This window comes from Misgurnus anguillicaudatus, chromosome 6 (genome assembly GCF_027580225.2).
Source record: "Misgurnus anguillicaudatus chromosome 6, ASM2758022v2, whole genome shotgun sequence".
Lineage (NCBI taxonomy): Eukaryota > Metazoa > Chordata > Actinopteri > Cypriniformes > Cobitidae > Misgurnus > Misgurnus anguillicaudatus.
In genome coordinates, this window is record NC_073342.2 from 28,990,958 (window position 1) to 29,010,324 (window position 19,367).

The following is a 19,367-nucleotide window of genomic DNA, read 5'->3' on the forward strand; positions in this document are numbered from 1 at the left end:
TTCTGTCATCTTTTCTCCCCTTTTTTCCAAACCTCGACAAATGCCATTCCTCCTCCTCTTCAGAATGCAATAAATCCGCTCAACAAATCATAGTGCACCATTCCACGCATTGTAAACGATAATGCCGGCGCTTTGAATACACACAGAATCCTAGTTCTCCTCATCTACTTTGTACTTCATGATTAACAAACAAACAAAAACAAAGTAATACTTTTGATGGCATTGCTAAACCTTAGCCATCAAAATCAAATAATTTACGTGAGAGGCACTCGGGAGAAGGAAAAATGTTCGGCTGTTGCTTGTTCTCACACGACAGCATCAAGCTTCTGTCATGTTAACACATTGACCTCAGGGGATCTTATGAAAAACGTTACATTATTTTACTCAAAGTCAATGAAAATCGAGCAGGACAAAGTAAGTGTTTTGATTAATGCAATTAATGTTTAATCGAGTATACCACTAGTCAAATAAATAAATTTAACATGGCAAAGAAGAATGCACATTTATATATTGATTCAATAGATTTATAGCATTTTGAAAAAAGTTTGTCATGGATTTATTGCATTTTGAGGATTTTTTACCGAAATTAGTCAAAATGGATGTATTATGTTTTGGAACCAAACTCTTTATATAGTTTAGGTTTGAGAGAATACAAGAGATATTCATACAGGGACTTAATGACCTAATTAACAAGTTTCACGGTCAGGGAAGGAACAAAGACATGACATCAAGAAGAAACCAAACAAAAGGCATCCAAAACAAAAGAGAAAAGCATTACAGTCTTGTGCGTTAAACTGAATGACATCCACAAACTGCCGGTGTTGCACACACATACACACGAGGGGCTCGGTTAAAGTTTTCTTCACACCCTTAGCTAACACCTTCCTTTCTTTTACCATTTCACAAATTCTGTCTCTGTCTCACATCTCTCTTCTCACACTCCTTCCATACCGCCGGTCCTCGATCTTCTCGTTTTCTCTCTCAGCACGCCCTCCGTTTTTCTCCGTCGGTAATTGGATTCTATTTTAAGGCAGCTATATGTGTCTGTCTCTTGTGTTTGTGTCTCACATCCCTTTTTTTCTGTCTCTCTCTCTCTCTGCATCCAACATTCACCCACTCTTGTTTTTCCTACAAGTTTTTGTTGCCCTTTTCCAGTTAAGCAGCACTTTAAAGTCAACAAGGAATCAAATTTGACCCTATTGGTAACGGGTGATTCATCAATGCATGGTATTTCCAAAAAACAAATGTTTTTATAATCTCTCATTAAATTTAATAACATCCTCCAGGTCCTTTGAGGGCTTGGGGTTAATTTTACTTTTACGCATTTGGCAGATGCTTTTGTCCAAAGTGACTTATAGTGCAATTACACAGTATACATTTTTAACAGCATGTGTGTCCTCTGGGTTCAAACCCACTACCTTTTGCGCTGCTAACTCAATGCTCCTCCACTGAGCTATACAGGAGCACCATATAGCTTAAATTCCTGATCCCATAACCTTTCCTTTGCATTCGGCTCCCGGAGTCCCTCCGAAATGCTTCACTATTTAATGGCTTGTTAACAATGTTTACAGACACCAGGCTGCTTAGATCAGACCAGCTGAAAAGGTGAGGAACATCAGGGACATGTTTAACGGTGTGAAGAATGAGTCATGCTAGCAGCTCAGGTGAAAATCAAGCTTCAAGTTTCAGAAGTGAATTTGACACAGTTTTGAAATTGCGAAGTGTGAAACAGGGTTAATCACGAGGGGAGCGAAAAAGAGGACAAAAGAGTGACGAATAAAGACGTCGTAGTTGGTTGGCTGTTAAGGGGACACAGGGGGCCGTGGTATTACTTAAAACCAGTGTCGCATGAAACGATGAGCGAGTTAAGACACAACGGAGAGAAGAGGGATGTGTGTGGACTTGGGAAATAGACAAGTGTAGAAGTGAGGGACCGAGATGGGAGGCTCTCAAAAGACCAAAAAACAATCTCCTGGAAGAACGGGTGGCGGGAGACTGACACCACACACACCTCGGCAGACACACGGTCGATCCGGACACACATCGCGATTGTGTCAGTCACGCGCAACAGCAGGACGTAAACAGTCCTCGCAGACGCACATGCATGCTCACCGTTCGCCGTCCGCTCAAGGGAGTCTCGCTCGAGCAGCAAACGGACATACGCAGAGTCACACGCACGTAGACCAGGGCGGCTGCGGTCTCTTCTGTTACTTGTGCTACGGTGGTTACTGTCTCTGTTTGATTCTTCTTTCCTTTTTTCTTCTTGTCCTCCTTTCCCCGCCCACATCTCACCCTACGTCTCCTCCTGCTGCTCCTCCTCGTTCGCCCTCTATGCCCGACGACACCTCGTTTGATGACTTCTTTTCGCTATCTTTCTCACCTCTGGCTGTTCCCTTCTGCCCCCATCCTTCTCTGAACTTCTCCTCCTCTTCCATGTCTCTCCTGTCCCCCACCAACTCCATCGGTCTCCTGCATCTGGATTCTGACCTTTCCTTCAACCTGTCATCTTCATGCCCCTCTCCATCTCCTACTTTTACTCAAACCCCATCCAAATCCACCCCCAAACGTTCTCCTTCTACCTCGCCCCGCCCTTTTGTTCTCGTCCCACCTTCGCTCCTCCTACTTCCTCCCCCCTCCATCTGTCGTTCTCGCTCATCCTCCTCTCGCTCCTTGCCCACCTTCTTGCTCTGCCCCCACAGTTTGGCCGACCACGGCCTCTCTTCAGCCACGACCTTGGACCACATTCCCGCGGGAGCGACGCCTCGTCCCCGTACTCTGTTGCGGCAACAGAGCCTCCAGCAACCGTTGATTCAGGTTCCGCCCCCGAGTTTGGCCAGCAGGTCGCCCATTTCCCAGAGTCTGGGTCATTTGCACACCCAGCCGGGCAATGGTGCGGGTGAGGGCGCGGGACCTGGGGGAGGGGGCGAACCTGGAGGTGGGGCTCAACGAGGTGGGCCTGGCACACGAGCGGGTGGCGGAGCTTCACGCTATAGGTCGGGAGGTGCCGGGGGGCGAGCCAATCGTGGGAACCCTGGCAGCCTGGATCACATGATGGGGCAGATAAAGACTCGAGGCCTGGATGTTAAATCTTTCCTGTAAGTCACTTAATGTGTGGGGTCTGTTGTGTGATTTGTGCATGCCTGTATTTTCCTGGATTGGTTTTTCCAAGTCATTTCCGATCTATTACATTTATTTATCAACTGTAGCATTTAAGTTATATCAAGTGTTTCACAGCTTAAAGGTTTTAAAAATGAAAAAGCTGTTTAAGAACAAACAAGCTCTCATTACATATTTACCTTTTTACAGTAAAAATTATGGTAAAGACACAAGGAAAACAGAAAAAAAATCTTTCACTAATATGTTTTGTCAACACTAACCCTGCTGTTTCTGTCTTAAGCTCTTACAACTGTGTAAATCTGTCAAAGTTAGGCTGAAAATGATCTTCATGCCTCTTCATGCTCTGTGCTCGTCTCTTTTCCCAGACCTCTGTCTTTTTCATCACTCGTCTCTCTCTTTCTCTCTTACCATTGTCAGACTCTTGTTCGCTCTGTCACACTATATTGCTGCCCAGCAGCAGGATATCACCCCCCTCCCTCAGCGTTCTGCGCTGATCTGCTGTTTCTGACGTGCCGTTTTATATGGGTTTCGAATATTGCCTCTTGTGCTGCCTGTCTCAGCTGGTTTAAATGTGTCAGACTTTGGGACCTCAGGGGACCGCTGGAAATATGGTACCAGGATGTACATTATGTGTGTGTGTCACCATATGCGTGCATGTTTGGGCATGTGTTTGGAAGGGTGTGTGTATGGTTATGAATATTTTTACGTGTCTGTTGAACATTTTCCTCTATTATTAATTATTTGCGCTCATGTCGTTATAAAAAAGTGTATTTTCACTATATGTGTCAGGTGGGCGTTGTAGTAATTTTTACCAGTCTAGTTGTCCAGACAAATCCTCAACTAGTCAGCAGGTCATAATTACTGGCGTGCATCTTTTTTGGGGGGCCATTTTTGCCTTTACTGGATAGAAAGTAATTAAGGAGATGACAGGAAAGTATAGGGTGAAGAAAGGGGTATGGGATTGGCAAAAGTCCTCGAGCCGGGATTCGAACTTGAGGGGCCAGAAGTGCGTCTGCACCTTGTGTCGGAGCACCGTCCACTACACCATAGGTGTGCATCTTGAGAGAAACAATGCCATTCATATACTTTAAGAAGTGCAAATAGTGTTTAGGGGAGAACCGGGGAAAAAGTAATGAAGGACAAAAGTAACAAAATGGTTTTCTCCAAGCCCTGATAACACTTGCATTTCAAACTACGACAGCATCTTAAGCATTCAACCCTTGACAGAGCTGACAAATATCGCGTTATTTCCTTACCGTTTTGCACGTGTAGGTCCGGCAGCATTTTTAGATTGTGCATTTTAGTCTAGGACTAGGCTTGAAACCGGGCCTACCCAGTCAAATAAGTGCTGCCCGTTGTCACTAGCATCCAGTCGGACACGCGATGTGTCATGTTTGGATATGCATACCTGTATAAGACTTCAAATAATTTGACGGTGCTTTTTGAAGCCATGGGTCACCGTAGGCTTATATTATATGGTGCACAACACCATGAACCACCTTAAAATATCTGCTTTGTGAAAAAGTAGCTCGGGTCTGGAATAGCGTGACAGCAAGTGAAGTTGCATTTTTGTGTGAACTATGGCTTTAATCTTTGTTTACTATGTGTGTTTCCACACTTATGTTTAGCCTTTCATTTTTAAAGGGGTCATTTATTCGAGCTCAGTGAATAGCCGTGACTTATTGAGCGCACAGGATTGTGGACTATCAGCGGAGCGCCGCACATAAGGACAGGATGACAGAGGCCACAGGTCTTCAATAGAAGCTCTGGCTGGTTTTATATAATAGCATTTAACTCCTCTTTGTAAATCTCTCGGCTCGCTACCGCTGACCTGCAGAGGAAGGCGGCCAGGTCTCGGCTCAAATGACAAACAATTAACGCGACTGAACATCATCTAATTTCCTAAGATTATCCACGTGCATACGCGCGGGAAATCGGCGTGATTGATGGATTTCATGGCTCTCAAGTGATGTGACACGGTTGAATTTATAGGGCTGCCTCTGTTCTGCGTATGCGACATTTGACTCTGTTGTGACGTATTTAATTGAATTATAATAAATGCTGTCCTGTACGAGAGAGAAGAGCTGTAATTTTCACATTTAAACAGCAATTTTTAGGTGTGTTCGCGTCTGACAGGTCAACAGCGAGGCGGCTGATAATTTGACAGGATCCCAGAATGGCAGTCCAGTCGGTGCTATTTAAATACATTTCTTAGGAAGTCGTTTTTTCTGTGATTTTGATGATCTTTTTATTATTTTAAGGTAAAGCAATACTTGTCATTTATAAGCCTCATGTTGTTTCAAACCTGCAGGACTTTCTTACTTTAAAAAAAAAAAAGAATAAAGTCAAGTCAAATCATTATTATTTGTATAGTGCTTGTTAATAATGTACAAAGCAATTGCATTGCTTCAAATCAGCTTACAAAGATAAAGTAAAATGGGAAAATTGTTAAATATCTACAGTAGTATATATAGTGAGGAAAGTGGGTTTTTGGACACACTGCAATTTTGCAGGTTCTCCCACTTGGAGGTCGTGGAGGGGTCTGAGGTTGTCTTCGTGGGTGCGTGTCCGCTGTGAGAGACATAATCAAAAAAGAAGGTCTAGTAATCACAATGTATGATTTTTTACTATTTATTTGTATGATACAGCTGCAAATAAGTATTTGAACACCTGAGAAAGTCAATGTTAATATTTGGTACAGTAGCCTTTGTTTGCAATTACAGAGGTCAAACGTTTCCTGTAGTTTTTCACCAGGTTTGCACACACTGCAGGAGGGATTTTGGCCCACTCCTCCACACAGATCTTCTCTAGATCAGTCAGGTTTTGGCCTGTCGCTTAGAAACACGGAGTTTGAGCTCTCTCCAAAGATTCTCTATAGGGTTTTGGTCTGGAAACTGGCTAGGCCAGTGCAGAAAAACACCCCCAAAGGATGATGCTACCACCCCCATGCTTCACAGTAGGGATGGTGTTCTTGGGATGTCATCATTCTTCTTCCTCCAAACATGTTTAGTGGAATTTGGCCAAAAAGTAATATTTTGGTCTCATCCGACCACATGACTTTCTCCCATGACTCCTCTGGATCCTCCAAATGGTCATTGGAAAACTTAAGGCGGGCCTGGACATGTGCTGGTTTAAGCAGGGGAACCTTCCGTACCATGCATGTTTTCAAACCATGACGTCTTAGTGTATTACCAACATTAACCTTGGAAACGGTGGTCCCAGCTCTTTTCAGGTCATTGACCTCCTCCCGTGTAGTTCTGGGCTGATTTCTCACCTTTCTTAGAATCATTGAGACCCCACAAGGTGAGATCTTGCATGGAGCCCCAGTCCGAGGGAGATTGACAGTAATGTTTAACTTCTTCCATTTTCTAATGATTGCTCCAACAGTGGACCTTTTTTCACCAGCTGCTTGGCAATTTCCCCGTAGCCCTTTCCAGCCTTGTGGAGGTGTACAATTTTGTCTCTAGTGTCTTTGGACAGCTCTTTGGTCTTGGCCATGTTAGTAGTTGGATTCTTACTGATTGTATGGGGTGGACACGTGTCTTTATGCAGCTAATGACCTCAAACAGAATTCTAGCTGATAGACAGGTGTTCAAATACTTATTATCAGCTGTATCATACAAATAAATAGTTTAAAAAAAGTCATATATTGTCATTTTTTTAGATTATGTCTCTTACAGTGGACATGCACCTACGATGACAATTTCAGACCCCTCCATAATTTCTAAGTGGGAGAACTTGCAAAATAGCAGGATGTTCAAATACTTATTTTCCTCACTGTACATCAATGAAAAACGTATTTATTCGTTTTTTAGGTGATGCATAAATCTGTATGACCCTTATGACTGGTTTTGTGGTCCAGGGTTATCGTAAAAAAGTTAATACAACTTGGTTTTCCAAGTCAATGTACTATTTTAAGTTTTAAATTGACATAACTTGAACAAGTTGAAATTGTTGAACCTTATTTGTTAAGTTAAAGTAACATAAAAATATATGTTGATTTGACATAAATGATGCATTTTTACATTGTATTACTAAGTGCACCACATGCCTACAAAATGTTTTAAGGCAAAAAATTTGTTCATGCTGTTTTTATTTCTTTTTTTATTTGTCATACACCAAAAGCATACAGTGCGCAGTGGCACCTCCAATACTACAAAAGGAAACACCATAAACCTTAAATTCATGCATAGATTAAAGGAAAGTCATACAGGTTTGAAACATGAAGATGAATAAACAATACCAGAATTTTATTTGATATAATTTTATTCATTGAATTCTTGTTGCATATGTGTGTCTATTAAAGTGTGTGTTTGTGTTTTAGATAGCTTGTGTACAGTGGCAGGTGTTATGTTTAGACTTTAGCTACCCTAAAGCATTGATTACCTGTCCTCTGAATCATTACTTTCAAAATGGATTGTTACCACAGGACAGAAGAGGAGAGAGAATGAAAGAAAGAAACTTGGGTTATATTTAGAATAGGATAGAGCACTCGGTTTACAGCGTCCTACCTTATAATTCGTAAAACTGTGCATATGTTGCTTGTTATCATGTCACGGTCAGGTCACAGCAATGCATCGTGGGATACATTATCTCACACCCTTTGCACATTTTGACACATGCTGTTGGTCTTCTGGGTATTTTTATCCAGAAAATTTGCATATTGCAAAAACAGTACTACTGTAATATGTTAGTATAGCAGTCTGAGAAAAGTAAATGCTGCTTAAAGATGTCATTGACATACATACATGGTCTTGGGTTTGACAGAGACAAAAACAGAATATGAATGTAGAATGAAGCGAGAGGAAAAAGAGGGAGGGATGTGGAATGGTGTAATTTAGGGTTGTTGGCGTGTTATTGCCGGTCAGCGACAGTCTTGAGATCATCACTGAACATTTCTCCATCCGGCTCTCACCGGAAAAGTGTCTCTCTTTATTGCTTTGACAATAACTATTCCTGTTGTGCGTGCATGTGTAGTAGCAGAAGCCAGGAGCTATTTTTTGCAGCCATTAAATTTTGAAAAGTAAAAATAGCAAGAGTGTGCCAACATGGAGGAAAGCCCTAGAGAATATGAAGAAACGGATGGATTTGCAGCGAGAGAGAGAGAGAGAGTCTGGGTGGAAAAAATTGAGAATGGAGTGCTGGTTGAAGAGTATTATTGCGACTTGAGAAAGAGGAAAAGTGTGAAGAAAAATAAATTAGGAGTGAGAGATTATAATACCATACCATATGATATGTGTGAAGTAGAGATAAGAATTTGAAGGAATAGTTCACCTATAAATAAAAATCTCAAATTTACTCAGCCCCATTTTGTTCTAAACATATATTCAGTTTTTTTAAGAGCCACACAGATCCAAAATCGAAACTGATCTGTATTGCAGTATGGCATGTAGCTGTCCATCAATGTAAACAATGTGCAAAGTAGTTGAACCAAAAAGTGCACGATTAATAAAGTTATTGGCTTCTAAAGTAGGTAGTCGACTCTGAATCGCTGAAACGAGTCGTCATATGGATTAAATCTCCTGCCTGACTTTATCCATGTCACACAAACACTTTGCATAATAATCTCCGCTTACAGCCTTGCCCGGGAGAAATGAAAACTATGAGACTTCAGCTAGTTAGTGTGTAAACATCATATCACGCTGTGTTTTCAGTTTGTGTTGTTTTCACCACCAAAGGGTGAAGATATATGAAGAATCTGTGGTTAAAATTACTTTTTCAAGGAGGGATTTACTAAACGTTTGGCAATGGAAGATGGTTCAGTACCCACTTTATTTGGAACAACATGCGTATCCTAACCACAACCTGTAAGTATCATTATTACATTGTGTTTATTTTCCCCCGAGTGTTCTAAAATGTCTAGTTTACTGTAATGTCTTATCAGTAAGCTGCGCTAGCAACGCATGTTGCGATTAAACTGTGACCCGGTTAGCTTAAGTTAGACTTGCTTAAATGAGTGTAAAAATGTTAATATCTGTTGTCGTTTTTATAATTTGGACTGATGATGAATGATGTGTATTGATGTCGGTGTTTAAACTCTTAATATACTGTCAGAGAGTCATGTTAGCAAGCGATTAACACATGTGCACTAACTTAGTGTTTACATTTTTGCTATGGTCTGGTTAGCTTACATACTTGCTTAAATAAGTGTAAAATGTTAGTTTCTATCGTCTTTTCTATAGCTTGGATTAATGATGAATGATGTTGTTGTTTAAACTCTTAATATACTGCCAGAGAGTCACTGCACTTAGGGTTTTGCTATGGCCCGCTTAGCTTACATAAATGCTTAAATGAGTGTAAAATGTTACTTTCTATCGTCGTTTTTATTGCTTAGATTAATTATGAATATTGTCATTGTTTTAACTATTAATATACTGTCAGAGAGTCACGTTAGCAAGCGGCTAATGCTGCACTTACGGTTTTGCTATGACCCGGTTAGCTTACATAAATGCTTAAATGAGTGTAAAATGTTAGTTTTTTTTGTCGTTTTTATTGCTTGGATTAATTATGAATGTTGTGTATTGATGTCGATAATATCTTCTCAGTAAATCATGTTAGCACTAGAAAAGCTCAGAAAGGTGGGGTTTAGGCAGACTGAGTCGTTGAACGGCTTCACGCGAATCGTTTAGGGATGTCTAAAAAATGTGGTCATTTTAAATTTATATTTTGAGAAAATTACAGTGTTTTTTGACCTTGCATGCATTTCAACCTGTTGTCTGGGACTTATAAACAACGATAGGACGCTTAAAATGTGCATCTTACTTGCTCTTTAACTATTTCAATAATTTCAATAACGAACATTTCTACATTATTATCTACGTCTAAAGCTCCAAAAACTAAACATCATTGGATGTTGCACCATAACTGAATATGACATTTTAAATTTTTATGCATTTGGCAGATGCTTTTATCTAAAGCTACTTACAGAGGTATAGAATTTGATCAGTTTGTGTGTTCCTGGGATCGAACCCAGAACCTTTTGCAGTGCTAACGCAATGCATATGATGCAAGTAATTTCAACATACAACTGCATGTTACATACTGTACAGTATGTAATCTCTGCACTCTCCAATCAAATCAAAAGCTATAATATTCATACTTTTCATTTATCGGTGAACTATTCCTTTAAGATGGGCACTGAGGACAACAGGAGATGTACTGTACGCTCTTAAAAGCTGTTTAAGAGGTGAGAATAGCAGGATATTAGAGGGGTGTAGGCTCAGAGATGAGGGGGATTTGTAAGGAGAAAGCGAAATGAAGAATGTAAGGAGAGGAGGCTGTGCAGTGACCCAGAAAGCAGCCGCTCTGTCCTGACACCTCACACATACTCCACTCTCAAATAGAAACAATTAGTCCAGATCTCTCCAACGGGCCTCAATTAAAGGTGGAGAGAGAGAGAGAGAGAGAGAGAGAGAGAGAGAGAGAGAGAGAGATGAAAACACAATTGGAAACATATAGGGAGTGAGGCAGGTGGCAGCAAGAGGAGTCAGACAACGTATCGATTGAAAAAGACAGTAAATCAATGTTTGTGTGTGACTGAGTTTAGTGTGTGTGTATATCTGTGTGTGTAAGAGAGACTGAATTTGTGTGTGTATATGTGAGACTGAGTTTGTGCGTGTGCGCCCTTGTTTGGGTGTGTGCGCGCATGCGTGTGTGCATCTGTGAGTTTTTGTGTGACTGAGTTTGTGTGTGTGTGTGCGCGCTTGTATGTGTGTGCTTGTATGTGCATTGTGTCATCGTAGGTGCATGTCCACTGTGAGAGACGTGATCTAAAAAAATCCAGAAATCACAATGTATGATTTTTAAACTATTTATTTGTATGATACAGCTGCAGATAAGTATTTGAATACCTGAGAAAGTCAATGTTAATATTTAGTACAGTAGCCTTTGTTTGCAATTACAGAGGTCAAACGTTTCCTGTAGTTTTTCACCAGGTTTGTACACGACAGATCTTCTCTAGATCAGTCAGGTTTCTGGCCTGTCGCTGAGAAACACGGAGTTTGAACTCCCTCCTAAGATTCTCTATTGGGTTTAGAGACTGGCTAGGCCACGCCAGAACCTTGATATGCTTCTTACAGAGCCACTCCTTGGTTATCCTGGCTGTGTGCTTTGGGTCATTGTCATGTTGGAAGACCCAGCCTCGACCCATCTTCAATGCTGTAACTGATGGAAGGAGGTTGTTCCCCAAAATCTCGCAATACATGGCCCCGGTTATCCTCTCCTTAATACAGTGCAGTCGCCTTGTCCCATGTGCAGAAAAACATCCCCAAAGCATGATGCTACCACCCCCATGCTTCACAGTAGGGATGGTGTTCTTGGGATGGTACTCATCATTCTTCTTCCTCCAAACATGTTTAGTGGAATTATGACCAAAAAGTTATATTCTGACCACATGACTTTCTCCCATGACTCCTCTGGATCATCCAAATGGTCATTGGCAAACTTAAGACGGGCCTGGACATGTGCTGGTTTAAGCAGGGGAACCTTCCGTACCATCCATTATTTCAAACCATGACGTCTTTGTGTATTACCAACAGTAACCTTAGAAACAGTGGTCCCAGCTCTTTTAAGGTCATTGACCAGCTCCTCCCATGTAGTTCTGGGCTGATTTCTCACATTGAGACCCCACGAGGTGAGATCTGGCATGGAGCCCCAGTCCGAGTGAGATTGACAGTCATGTTTAGCTTCTTCCATTTTCTAATGATTGCTCCAACAGTGGACCTTTTTTCACCAAGCTGCTTGGCAATTTCTCCGTAGCCCTTTCCAGCCTTGTGGAGGTGTACAATTTTGTCTCTAGTGTCTTTAGACAGCTCTTTGGTCTTGGCCATGTTAGTAGTTGGATTCTTACTGATTGTATGGGGTGGACAGGTGTCTTATGCAGCATGGACCTCAAACAGGTGCATCTAATTTAGGATAATAAATGGTCAGAATTCTAGCTGATAGACAGGTGTTCAAATACTCATTTGCAGCTGTATCATTCAAATAAATTGTAAAAAAATCATATGTTGTCATTTCTGGATTTTTTTTAGATTATGTCTCTCATAGTGGACATGCACCTACGATGACAATTTCAGACCCCTCCATGATTTCTAAGTGGGAGAACTTGCAAAATAGCAGGGTGTTCAAATACTTATTTTCCTCACTGTATGTTGATTTGACAAAAATGCTGCATTTTTCCAGTGTATGTTTATGCGTAAGATTGAGTTTGTGTGTGTTGTGAGTCTGATTTTGATAGTGTTTGTAACGCAAGTAAATATTCGCCTCAACACTGAGCATGACACCACATCTCGAGTCAACTTTGCATACCTGAATGCACATGAGATGTGCAGTAGAGTCTGAGGTACAGGGGTGATATTCTAACTCGACATGTGACTAATAATGTCAGCTGCCTACTAACAGTCTTATCTCTCTGTTTGTTCCCTCTTATTCTCTTATTCCCCTTCCTCTCCGCGCTTCACTGCTCTCTGTCTGACGTTTGTGTGTTTTCATGGTGAAGGGAAGGGAAAATGGTGGTTCTCTCTCTTGCGATCGGATTGGCTGAGCAGGATGACTTTGCCAGTCTGCCAGACCTACAGGAAGTTCCGCCCAATCAAGAAACTACCCCTGATAAGAGGTATCTGTCCGTAAGAGTGTTTGTGTGTATGTTTGTGTATATGTGTGGGATTAACTACTGTATGGGAGTTACACCCAGTAGCCATGTTGTCAAGTGTGTGTTTGTTGATGGAGAGATAGATTATATGTTTGACCAACCCACAGCAAGCGACCGAGCACCACATAGCCCTCTGTACCAGCAAACACAGAATGGTGTGTAAAACCCAGCCTTATGTGGATTTGCCGCTGCTTTGGGGCTTCTGATCCCTCTTTCAAGTCGTAATGAGAGACCTTGCTGTCTCTACTGCCATAGGCAGCCACTGTAAGACAGCGTCTTAACTCAAATAGAATCTCATATGTGAGTGATCGAGAATGCTCTCCTTAGGTGGTAACTCTGCACGCCATCACGACACACATAATAGTGCTACTTATGAACTCGCAGGAGATATAAAACTCTCTAAGCTAACAATTTAATGCTTTAATAAGCTTTAAAATACACAGGAAATGCAAATAGAGAGTAAAATAGTCATTCATGTTTTGGATTTGGTAACTATTCATGCTATTGACACTTCTTAGTACTGAATAAAATACTTTTCATAATATATGTGATGCTGTGTTAGATTTTGGTCAAAACAAGGCATTGTGAAAGGCTGCTTTATTCTTCCTAACTTAAATTTTTCCTTTTTAGCACTGAATAAGAACTTACTCAATATTCAATGTTACATTAGATTTTGGTCTTAACAAAGCATTGTAAAAGGCTTCTTAATTTTTCCTAATTTGAATGTTCTGTACAGTACAAAGTAATTACAGAGTACCGAATAAGTACCGAGTACCGAATAAGCGACACATACCGAATAAGTACGGCATACCGAATAAGCACCCAGCACAGAATAAGTATCGAGCACTGAATAAGTACTGCATACCGTATAAGTGCTTAACACAGAACAAGTAATGCATACAGAATTAGTACAGCATAAGTACGGAGTACAGAATAAGTACTTAGTACTGAATAAAATATATTTCGGATATGCGTTGCTGCATTAGATTTTATTTAAAACAAAGTGTTGTAAAAGGCTTCTTAATTTTTCCTAATTTGAATAAGTATTGAGCACCGAATAAGCACTGTATACCAAATAAGTACTGCATACCGAATAAGCAACCAAACACCAATTAAGTACATAGCACCACATAAGTACCCAGCACAGAATATGTATTGAATACCGAATAAGTACTGCATACCGTACAACTGCTTAACACCGAATAAGTAATGCATACTGAACAAGTCCCGCATGCCGAATAAGTACTGCATACCGAATAAGTGCTGAGTTCCGAATAAGTACTTAGTACTGAATAAAATATCTTTCGGATATATGCGTTGCTGCATTCGATTTTGTTTAAAACAAAGTGTTGTAAAAGGCTTCTTAATTTTTCCTAATTCGAATAAGTACTGAGCATCGAATAAGTACCGTACATCAAATAAGTACTACATACCGGTCAAGTACACAGTACCGATTAAGTACCGAGCAATGAGCAACACATACCGAAATAAGTACTTAGTGCCGAATAAGTACTGCATACTGAACAAGCACTCAGCACCGAATAAGTATCAAGCACCAATCAAGCACAGCATACCGAATAAGCGGTCAGCACCGAATAAGTACTGTATACTGAATAAGTACTTTGTACCGAATAAGTACAGAGTACAGAATAAGTACTTAGTACGGAATAAAATATTTTTAGGATATATGCATTGCTGCATTAGACTTTGTCTAAAACAAAGCATCTTAAAGGGCTGCTTAACTTTTCCTAATTTGAATTTTCCCTATTTAGTACTGAATAAGTACAGAGTACCAAATAAGTACTTAGTACTGAATGAAATATCTTTTGGATATATGCGTTGCTGCATTCGATTTTGTTTAAAACAAAGCATCATAAAAGACTTCTTAAGTTATCCTCATTTGAATTTTTCCTACTTATTTCTGAATAAATACTGAGTACTAAATAAGTACCTAGTACCGAATGAGTACTGAGTACTGAATAAGTACTTCATTCCAAATAAATACTTCATTAAAAAAATTCGAGCACCAAATAAGTACCGCATACTGAATAAGCAGCCAGCACCAAATAAGTATTGTATACCGAATAAGTTCTTTGTACCGAATAAGTACAGAGTACCGAATAAGTACTTAGTACTGAAATAAAATATTTATAAGATATATGCATTGCTTCATTAAATTTAGTTTAAAACAAAGCATCGTAAAAGGCTGCTTAATCTTTCATAATTTGAATTTGAATAAGTACTGAGTACTGAATAAGTACTAGTACTGATTACTAAAGAAAATATTTTTGAATATATGTGATGTTGCATTTAATTTTGTTTAAAAAAGCATCTTAAAAACAGCTAAATTCCTTATTTTATTCAAATTTTCCTAACTTTTCAAATAGCGTCATGGCATCATACTGTAAGTCATGATGTCTTAAGGTGCTCTTTAGGTGGGCAGCTTCATATGGTTTGGTCAGAGCCGAGCCAAGGCAAGTAAACATACTGTACATTCGGGTGTATGTCGGTAACAGATATTGAAGTCATTAATCATGCTAATGAGATCCTCACCTGAGGCTGACTGAGTGTTGAAATGGTATTGGAGGCTTTGCGGGCCTGAGCTTTGCAGCTGAAGTGTCTTATTTTACACTGCACACACTCTATTCGCCTTGTGTATTTCTGTTTTGGGCGTTTAATGGCCTGGCATTAGAATCAAATGTTTATTCCCCCTCTCCCTGAACGTGTCTTATGCGTTTACTCTTTATCTTATGCTTAATGTCAGTCTTTATTCATCATTTGTCAAGCCGGGCCCATTGCTTTGTGGGATACAGTTTATCAGCATATGTTGCAATCCACACACTGCACACAGTATACACATTGAATACTGCATAAAAGCTATATGGTGTGTCATTCTGAATAAACCCTCTTTGTGTAGAGAGATCCACAAGGGTTTTCACCGTTCACGACTGTCACTTACCTAAACAGTAATTTATTTAAAAGAAATACCATTCCTCCATAGACGCCAGCACACACTCTGTCTAGATATCTCAAGGGAAATCCTCTCTGGGTAAACAGCGATCATAGTAAATGTTTTTGCGCTGGATAATGGCGGTGAGTCACAAGCTGAATGAGTTTTTGATCGTGTGGAGGGCCAACAAGTGGCCGGAGCTAAATTAGAGAATGCAGATGAGAGTCGTCTCTCTCGCCTTCTCACAAACAGACTCGGCGTTGCTTTAGGTTTGTGATTTACTTGCGTCTGGTGCCGTGCCAAGAGCAGCGTATTCATGTGGTTAGTGGAGGTAATTTACAGACCTCCGACTGAAGTGGTCCGACTCTCCTGAGACCGAAGCTGAGTCACGAGCAGATGACTCTTTAAACAGGCAGGGATCGCACCGATTAAGGTTAATATTAAATGTACTGATGCTGGGCTGAACCTGAATGCAGTAGGATAGCAATTATGATGCTCACTCGCCATACATACTTCAGTCTACATTTCTGAATTACCTTAAACATATTTCTTCAGTACATATCGATGCATCTTTTGATGAAATGTCCACTAGAGGCGTTTGTTTTTGTTCGTTTAACCCAGAATTGTTTAAAGTTACAAAGCAGATACATACACAAATTAACTTATGGCGTTTTTTTTTAAGTTGCCAGCCAGCGCCTGCATTTTTATGATTTTCACAAAAGTTTAATAGCTTCCGGAAAATTTTCTTTTTTAAATATATAAACACACAATATATCCCAAACAACAACAAAAAAACATTTTATTCTATTCTTTGTTCACTTTTAATCACCTCTCAAATATGGGTAGGTTTCTTTGAATATAAATACCAAATTTGCTCAGGTAAAGTACACTGTAAGCCCATACAGGTTGATTGAACCTAAAAAATGTATGGAAACTCGTTGCCCTAAAAAAGTTGATTTTGCCTGGTTGAAATAACAGTTAATTTTAAGTTTAATGTACTTAATGTTTTAATTTCTTCCAATGCACTCTTAACCCAGATTAGATGACATTACTAGAAATGTGTGAGGAAACCTGTTGCATATAACTTTAGTTTTTATCACTTTATATTACTTTTGATGTTATAAATGGTATTATACCAAAAATTAATGACTGACTTTAAGTCAATCATTGAATAAACGTGATTCTCCACAGAAATACACAAAAAATGTGTTTGTTTTGACATACATTGTAAGTACAGTGGAGAGAAATACAATAAAATGTTTTGAACAGCGTTCATGTACGGAAACACTGATCACCTGAACGGTGACTTCACAAAATTATCATTTACAACAAAACAACATCAATAATATAAGAGCTTGAACCTATATGACATTTTATTAACAAATATTTGAATAGAGAAAGTTCTTATCAGTTTTTAATTTGTGAAAAAGCAAAAAATAATCTAAATAGTCAGGCGCAAAGGATTATGGGTATTCCTCACAACATGAACTAATAATTTTAAGTTCATTTTACTTGAATGTTTTAGTTTAATAGATTTTGTAAGGTTAACAGTTAAATCAACTAAACTTTTTAAGCTTTGGCTTCAAAACAGAAAATATTAATGATTTTTCCTTGATTGTTTGAGTAAAGACAATTTTTGGGTTAACAGTGTACCTTTGTTAGAGATCAGATTCAGAACGATGATTAAAAGATACACACACTGTAAAAAATACTTTGCTGCCTTAAAATTTTTTGTTGAATCAACTCGGATTTCATTTCAACTTATATTTATCTTGACTAGAGATGAGTTGTTATAACTATAGGTGAGTTGTTATAACTTATAAAATTAAGTTGACTTTTCTCAACTATATTTTATAAGTTGTGGCAACTCATCTCTGTTGACATGACTTGTAAATCTGAGTTGATTGAATTTTAAGGCAGTAAAGTATTTTTTACAGTGCAGAGATTTTACCTGTTTTTGAATAAGTAGATGCTTCATTGTTTTTTTAAGTTGGGTAAGAGCGCCAACTAGTGTATAATAGCAAAATTATAGATTACCGTAAAAACTTGTCAGAAAATCGTCATTGGCAGGGAAGCGTTTCTCCTAATTGACGAGATAACTAGTCAATGGCAAGAAAGAGTTAAGTAGATTTTTGCCTTTTGTTACTTATTTATAGTCGTATGCAAGCAAACACACGGCATGCCTAGCAATTTATGCTGTACTTAACTCATTCCCTGACAGCCTTTTTTTTTTTTAAAGTTGCCCGCAATAATTTTTTATGATTTTTACAAAAGTTTCACAAAATGCATTCCAGGAATTAAAAAAATATATATATATATAAACATACAAATATATCAAATGAAAGACCAGACCCTCTGCTTTCAAACAAACAAACAGAACAAGGAAAAAATCATCCTATCTATACTTTTTCTCTTCTTATATAATTTTTTTAGCAAAAAGCTGAAATAGTTGCATTTTTGTGAAGGAATTTTGTTAAAGATCAGATTCAGAACGATTATCAAAACATACACAGAGTTTAAAATTAGTAAAATAACGTTTTTGCTTCAGTTTTTTTATCTAGTGGATAATTGCGGTATTGCAGATTGACATAAAAATTAATCAGGAACACGTTTTTTATGCTAATGTTTTTTCTTAATTGACAAGATAACTCGTCAATGGCGGGGAAAGAGTTAAGGTTGCATTTGAATAAAACACAGTTGACTAAGAGCCTGTCCACATTAAGATGCGTTTATCTGTATACATACATATTTTTATCAAAACTGCATTTCGTCCAGAAGGATCCAGTGTTTTGCAAGCCTAAATCTGTTATTTTTTTAAATCAGGTGCCAGAGTGGATAAATCTAAAACCGAGACCCTTGTTTATTTGTGCGTACAGCCAATCCGTATTTTTTTAGCCCTTTTCTCACACAGTTTACGGAAAATATACGTAAAGATGTGTATGTTTGCTTATTCTTATTATCCGCTATTTCTCTCTGGAGGAATCACCATTTATTTTTTGATCCGATCATGAACTTGCACATGACGTACGCCTGAGCGTATAAGAGCTGAAAGGTAACTTGTGCAAAATATGTCACTACGACACGCCCCTTAAGGCATTGTTTATGCCATTTGTTTATACTGTACACATTTCTTGGGACAACTCAAGAAATGATCGGATTAGTGGAAGCACTGGCTTTGTGAGTCCTTTAGTGCAGTTTTTCTTTATACTCAACTTGAGTTGATTTATATTTCATAGACGTACTGCAGTTTTAAAACACTTTTTCGTCTTTTCCCCTGGTTAATTAGAGTAAAATCCCGTGTCCACCGAGTACACACACATGCAATTAACTCAGCCAGGAAAAACTACTAGACTAATAAGAAGAGGACAGTGAGAAACAGAGAGAGATTGTGTTTGAATGGCCAAGCCTTCGAGCTGTTGGCAGAATCTTCTGGCTCATTTACCGCTGCGTTCAGGGTTTGTGATTACCCACAATGGCCAGGGAATGGGAATCAAACAGGAAGTGCTCGGCTAGGGAGAACCAGTGTAACGGCGGGCAAATACTTAAAACAGTTGGAAATATGATGTGGTAATGTTACTTTAACTCTGAGATCGAACTAGAGGATGATAATGTATGCACACACACACACACACACACACACACACACACACA

At 39.2% G+C, this 19,367-nt stretch overlaps 1 protein-coding gene across 5 annotated transcripts in view; it reads left to right on the forward strand.

Moving 5' to 3' along the window:
* Positions 1–19,367, forward strand: part of LOC141364358 (synaptotagmin-7-like) — a 122,778-nt gene that overhangs the window by 83,168 nt on the left and 20,243 nt on the right. For 3 of the 5 annotated variants that reach the window (XM_073868943.1, XM_073868945.1, XM_073868946.1), the window contains 2 exons: positions 2,700–3,095; positions 12,614–12,730. The exons of 1 other annotated variant lie outside the window; for it this stretch is intronic. In XM_073868943.1, coding sequence (XP_073725044.1) covers positions 2,700–3,095; positions 12,614–12,730 — 513 coding nt within the window. The remainder of the gene's footprint in view (positions 1–2,699; positions 3,096–12,613; positions 12,731–19,367) is intronic. One more of the 5 variants, XM_073868944.1, reaches the window with a different exon arrangement.